Consider the following 7,013-nt stretch of genomic DNA (forward strand, 5'->3'; position numbering starts at 1 on the left):
AAGATCAGAAGAGGACGTCTTGGAATGAAGATGGGAGGCGCCGCAGCGGAGCAGAGACACCCATCCGACCGCACCAGCAGCGGGACCGCCCCTGGGTGAGTATAACCTAATGTCTTTTTCTCCTTTTTCAGGTAACATCGGGGGCTTATCTACAGCATTACAGAATGCATTACAGAATGCTGTAGATAAGCCCCTGATGCCGGTGGGCTTACCTCACCCGCGATTTTCGGGGTGACAGGTTCCCTTTAAGTTTGTAGATCCCAGAGACAAGCCGCTCCCTTTCTGGTTAATGTGGATCACACCCACTGGTTGTTTATTGGAGGATTCCGCTTTCAGTTCATCCTGCTTCAGTTCAGTCAGTGATGGCGTCTGCTGGTCTGAGAAACGTGCTGGAATGTTCCATCTGTCTGAGCACTTATACAGATCCTGTCACCCTGAGATGTGGACACAGCTTCTGCCGGGTCTGTTTCGATCACATCCTGAATGCACAAGAACAGTTCGGAGTTTATTCCTGTCCTGAATGTAGGGAACAGTTTCGGAGGCGGCCGGCACTAAAGAGGAACATAGCTTTGTGTAATGCAGTGGAGAACTTCCTGTCTTCTCAGCCACATCAGGAGGAGATCACCGGGATCTGCTGCACTTACTGCATTCACTCTCTTGTACCTGCTGTTAGATCCTGTCTACACTGCGAGGCTTCTCTGTGTGGTGATCACCTGAGAGTTCACAGCAAATCAGCAGAACACGTCTTATCTGATCCCAGCACTTCTCTGGAGACTAGGAAATGTTCTGTCCACAAGAGAATTTTGGAATATTTCTGCATTGAGGACGCTGCTTGTATTTGTGTGTCCTGCTGTTTGGTCGGACAACACCGGGGACATTCGATGGAGATGTTGGATGAGGCCTCTGAGAAAAAGAAGAAGAAACTGAGAAATGTTCTGCAGAAACTGATCACTAAAAGAGAGATGACTGAGGAAAGAGTCCAGAGTCTGGAGGAACGCAAGAGAAAAGCTCAAGAAAATGCAACTAGAGAATCCGAGAGAGTCACTGCCCTGTTTATAGACATCAGGAGACGGGTGGACGACCTGGAGAAGAAGGTCCTGGGTGAGATCTCCAGGTGGGAAGAGCAGGCGTCACTATCTGATGTGATCCAGAACCTGGAAGTAAAGAAGGACGAGCTGTCCAGGAAGATAAGGCACATTGAGGAGCTGTGTAACATGACGGATCCACTGACTGTCTTGCAGGATCCAGACACCGGTGTCTTGTGTGATCCTGAGGAGGAGGGAGGTGATGAGGCCACAGGAGGACATGATAGAGGTGTTGAGGACACAGGAGGACATGATGGAGGTGATGAGGGCACAGGAGGACATGATGGAGGTGATATGGATACATGGGGATCTGCCGATGTAATTAGAGGGATGTTACATGCAGGTCTCTCAGATATAATGACTTTTCTACCAACTGTCTCACCTACAAAACAAGGCAGAAAAAGGCCTCGTTCCCCGAGCTTCCGATTTCGTTCCCGCCGCAGACAAGCTTTACCAGGTGCAAACTATGGAAGAGAAGATGTAATGGTCAGGCCTGGAGGTCCTGGAGGGAGGGTAATGGTGGAAGGAACGATAGGGATCTATGGGGAGGGTCCTGCAGACATATTACTGGATGTAAACACAGCTAGTAAAGATATTCTTATATCAGACGACCTGAAAACTGCGACCTGGACAGGAATATCAGAAAACTATCCAGGGAAAGCGGCGAGATTCCAGAAATATCAGGTGATGAGCATAAGAGGATTTACCTCAGGACGACATTACTGGGATGTGGAGTGGAGTAAATCGTGGCGGTGGTGCGTGGGGATGTGTTACCCCAGTATAAAGAGGAGGCATTTTAAGTCATACTATGGATGTAATAATAAATCCTGGGCTTTATATGGAGGGGAGGCATACAATAACTGTAATAAGTATTTCTTGTTGCATGAGAGTGAAGAGATCCGGTTACCTCACGGGATCTCCAGTGATAGAGTCAGGATATGTCTGGATTATGAGGTCGGGCAGTTGTCCTTTTATGAGCTGTGTGACCCCATCAGACACTTACACACCTTCACTGCCACCTTCTCCGAGCCCCTACATGCTGCGTTATTTGTATGTGATGGTTCTATAAAGATATCAGGATGACATGGAAGAAATCTACTCCAAGAGCTATACATTTTTGCTTTATTTTTCTCTAGATGTAGCTTATTTCTTGGGATGTAGAGTTTTATTTTTGATGCCACCATTTTAGGGCTTAATTAAGTCTAAATTACTTTTTTTTGGGGGGGGGAAATGAAAAAATATACATTTTTTTTTACTATTTTTTTGAGATACTGTTTGGTCACCCCTTGGCAAGAGTGATGAGTCTGACCTTTTTACCTTTTGATTAACTGTAGAATGACATTTTCTGAATGACAAGTTGTGCTTTTTCATCGATAAACCTCATGGTGGGATGTTCATAGCACCAGTTCATATATATTTTCTAATCTGATGGTCCCTGTTTTGGCAGTTGTAGTGGCATGATGGCAGTAATGGTACCGTCACACTGAGCAACCTTTGAACGAGAATGATAGCGATCCGTGACGTTGCGGCGTCCTGGATAGCGATCTCGTTGTGTTTGACACGCAGCAGCGATCAGGATCCTGCTGTCACATCGCTGGTCGGAGCTAGAAGTCCAGAACTTTATTTTGTCGTCAGGTCACCCGCTGTCATCGCTGAATCGGCGTGTGTGACGCCGCTCCAGCGATGAGTCCCCGGGTAACCAGGGTAAACATCGGGTTACTAAGCACAGGGCCACGCTTAGTAACCCGATATTTACCCTAGTTACCATTGTAAAAGTAAAAAAAAACAAACACTACATACTTACATTCCGGTGTCTGTCACGTCCCTCGCCGTCAGCTTCCCGCACTGACTGTGAGCGCCGGCCGTAAAGCACAGTGGTGACGTCACCGCTGTGCTCTGCTTTACGGCCGGCGCTCACACAGTCAGTGCGGGAAGCTGACGGCGAGGGACGTGACAGACACCGTAATGTAAGTAGTGTTTTTTTTTTTTTACTTTTACAATGGTAACCAGGGTAAACATCGGGTTACTAAGCGCGTCCCTGCGCTTAGTAACCCGATGTTTACCCTGGTTACCTGGGGACTTCGGCTTCGTTGGTCGCTGGAGAGCTGTCTGTGACAGCTCTCCAGCGACCACACAAGGACTTTCCAACGATCACGGCCAGGTCGTATCGCTGGTCGTGATCGTTGGAAAGTTGATCAGTGTGAAGGTACCTTAAGACTGGACCTTGTAGTCAGAGATGTTTTGAGATAGGACTATACCTTAAGTCTCATTCAGACGTCCATTTTTCATGACCGTGCTCTGTGTTTTTTACTTATGAAACACTCATCAAGGTTTATGACGCATTTCTTTGCTGAGACACTTCTGTTTTTGATAAAAATTACCAATAGTCCATAAAAATCACTGACGTCACACAGAAAGAATCAGGGAGCAATCCTCGCTCCATCCATGATAAACATTGCAATGTACAGGGGATATTTAGCTTTTTTATTGATTTATGGTTTCATCAGTGAAAACGTACAACTGACCAAACTCTGAACCAGGACACTGACGAACAACAATCCATGTTCTAATGTATGAGAAAAATCATGGATGTCTGAATGAGGCCCAAGAATTTGCGGTTTTAGGAAGTCAATAAGACAAAAAAAGCATGATGTCAAAGTTGTCATTTGGTCTTGGTTAAAGGAATTGTCCACCACTGTAAAACCTTATCAATGGGCACAGGGACATAAAAAAAACCTCAATACTCAACTACTATACTGGCACTTTTCCTTTGCACTGGCTGCCATGTCCTGCAATGCCATATGATGGCTGAAGCCCTCACAAGTCCAGAAGTAAGTGCGAAGGTGTGGTGCCTGTCTGGGAGGTAAGTGTTGATCTTTTTTATTATTCCCACCTTGCTGGGCCCATTGATAAGGGGTTGTCGCTGCAGCGATCTAGACAACGATCCCGATCGCTGCAGCGTCGCTGTGTGGTCGCTGGAGAGCTGTCACACAGACAGCTCTCCAGCGACCAACGATGCCAGTCCCCTGGTAACCAAGGTAAACATTGGGTTACTAAGCGCAGGGCCGCGCTTAGTAACCCGATGTTTACCCTGGTTACCAGCGTAAACGTAAAAAAACCCAAACACTACATACTTACATTCCGGTGTCTGTCCCCCGGCACTGTGCTTTCCTGCACTGTCAGCACCGGCCATCCGTAAAGCAGAGCGGTGACGTCACCGCTGTGCTTTACGGCCGGCCGGCGCTCACAGTAAGTGCGGGAAGCTGACAGCGAGGGGACAGACACCGGAATGTAAGTATGTAGTGTTTGTTTTTATTTACGTTTACGCTGGTAACCAGGGTAAACATCGGGTTACTAAGCGCGGCCCTGCGCTTAGTAACCCGATGTTTACCCTGGTTACCAGTGAAGACATCGCTGAATCGGCGTCATACACGCCGATTCAGCGATGTCTGCAGGAGGTCCAGCGACAAAATAAAGTTCTGGACTTTCTGCTCCGACCAACGATGGCACAGCAGGATCCTGATCGCTGCTGCGTGTCAGACACAACGATATCGCTAGCCAGGATGCTGCAACGTCACGGATCGCTAGCGATATCGTTCAGTGTGACGGTACCTTAAGAGTATTGTTTCGTTCTTGTGTGATTAACCCTTAGATTTCAATGAGTGATGCTTTGTTATTATGATTTTATGCTAAATAAATACCAGTTATAAGAAAACATGCCTGAGCATTGTGATGATCTGTCCTGTGAGTGGAGGGTGGAATTGGCTCTTCGGGAGTCAGGAACTTCTAATGGGGGTTATACAATAGTTGTTGGCCGAACATTCACCCTTAGTTCCAAATGGAAACAGATGATAAAAAGCTAGAGAAATTCCTAAAATAAATTGAGGTCTAGTAACTAAAGTGAGTTTACATGTGGCGTAAGTCATTACTCACGGACAAGCCATGAGGCTGGGTAGTCAAGAGGTCCGAGATCAAAAGTCAGGAGGATGCAACATAAACAGAGGGGTGAGAAAAAGGCATAGTCGGGTAACAGTCCTAGGTCAGAATTCTAAGAAGGTAGCGGATCACGAAAAGGGGCTAGGCAAATGGATGGTCAAGGTGTATCCGAGGTTGAGCAGCAAAGATCAGAATACCTGACTAGGAACACAGAGCAAACACACACCTCTTGAGCAAAGCTACATTTGGCAGAGAGCTGGCTAAATAGCTAGGTAATTACTCTGAACAGAAGACACATAAATACACCCTGGTCCTGATAGGACAGCTAAACTGTAACTCAACACACAGCTCAGCACTCCCCTGTCCTAGATTGGACAACAGAATTGTCATTCACAACATCCAGACACAATGATAGGAGGAATCGTGATAGCAAGATGTTCTCCCAGGTGGGAGTAGGAGACCTCAAGCCAAGCCCTGATGAAGGATAAGCGCCAGGAGACACCAACGCAACATACAGCTCTGGCAAAAAGTAAGAAACCACTGCAAAATTTTCAGTTTGTCTGATTTTTCTTTTTAGAGGTATATTTTTGAGTAAAATTTAAATTGCTCTTTAATGCTATAAACTACTGACAACATGTCTTTGAATTTCTAAGCACTAAATTTTGTATTTATTTTCCGATAACAAGAAATAGTCAAAAAAAGCAGTGCTTGCAAACCTCAAATAATGCAAAAAGACAAGTTCATAATCATTTAGAAACAACAATACTAATGTTTTACCTCAGGAAGAGTTCAGAAATCGATATTTTGTGGAATAACCATGATTTTTAATCATAGCTTTCATGCGTCTTGGCAGCTTTCCACCAGTCTTTCACATTGCTTTTGGGTGACCTTATGCCACTCCTGGTACGAAAATCTAAGCAGTTCTTCTTTGTTTGATTGCCTGTGACTATCCTTCTCCCTCTTGACTACATTCCAGAGGTTTTCAATGGGGTTCAGGTCTAGAGATTGGGCGGCCATGACAGGGATTTGATGTGGTGGTCCTTCATCCACACATTGATTGACCTAGCTCTGTGGCATGAAAAAATAAAGAGCTAGCACTCGACAAATACATAAAGTTTCTTGATGGTGCTAGTGAACGGGATCCAAAGACCCCCAGTAACTGAAGAAAAAACAAAACACTGCACTCATCCAGTTCAAATGCGTTAAGGTGAAAAAGTTTATTGAAGACGTGAGGGCAAAAACAGTAAGGCAGCAAGTTTCAGCAAGTTTTAACGTTTCGGCCACTCAGTGGCCTTGTTCACAAATGGTGCCTTAGGAACTGTTTGTGATACGTCGTGTAAGTACAGGGACAAAGTAATATGTAGCCAGGTACGGGTAGTCCGGCTGTGTCCCTGATGACGGATTGAATTGTTCTATTATGCAATGGTCAGGAACTGTAGTATAGTCCAGTGATAAATTTGAGACATCTGTCCAAGGTCAGGTTGGCTGTAATCTGGATTGTTACGTTGGTTATTTATATGGCTCAGCAGGCTCGAGGTTTCCAGCAGAGGAAATGGGGTGAGGCCGGGAATGTTAAAAGTTCCTTCATGCCGTGTCTGTCACCTTAGTAAGGACCTATGTGCAGTCATTGCTGATGCAATGGATGCGCGGTCCGGGGTTGCACAATCCGCAGCTGGAGGTGCCGTGGGATGCGCCGACACAGACAGTGTCTAGGCGGTAGGAGCGGCGGTTTTTTTTTTTTTTTCTTTAGCTCTGTGGCATGGTGCATTGTCCTGCTGGAAAAACTAGTCCTCAGAGTTGGGGAACATTGCCTGAGCAGAAGGAATCAACTGTTTTTCCAGGATAACCTTGTATGCAGCTTGACTCATACGTCCTTTGCAAATATTAACCTGCTCATTTCCAGCCTTATTGAGGCATCCCCAGATCATCACCGATGCTCCACCAAATTTCACAGTGGGTGCAAGACACTGTAGCTTGTACGCCTCGCTAGGT

The 7,013-nt window shown here is 45.9% G+C and overlaps 1 protein-coding gene across 1 annotated transcript; it reads left to right on the forward strand.

Moving 5' to 3' along the window:
• The first annotated feature begins 347 nt into the window (after nt 1–347).
• LOC138675071 (E3 ubiquitin/ISG15 ligase TRIM25-like) lies at nt 348–2,827 on the forward strand. The gene has a single exon (XM_069763043.1). It carries the CDS (start codon nt 363–365, stop codon nt 2,166–2,168), a length of 1,806 nt encoding a protein of 601 aa, XP_069619144.1. The 5' UTR covers nt 348–362; the 3' UTR covers nt 2,169–2,827.
• The last annotated feature ends 4,186 nt before the right edge of the window (nt 2,828–7,013 follow it).

The sequence above is a fragment of the Ranitomeya imitator genome, chromosome 4, assembly GCF_032444005.1.
Source record: "Ranitomeya imitator isolate aRanImi1 chromosome 4, aRanImi1.pri, whole genome shotgun sequence".
Classification (NCBI taxonomy): Eukaryota; Metazoa; Chordata; class Amphibia; order Anura; family Dendrobatidae; genus Ranitomeya; species Ranitomeya imitator.

Bases quoted from the DNA above. Each gene is read 5' to 3' on its own strand.
- LOC138675071 (XM_069763043.1), top strand. From the start codon at position 363: ATGGCGTCTGCTGGTCTGAGAAACGTGCTGGAATGTTCCATCTGTCTG.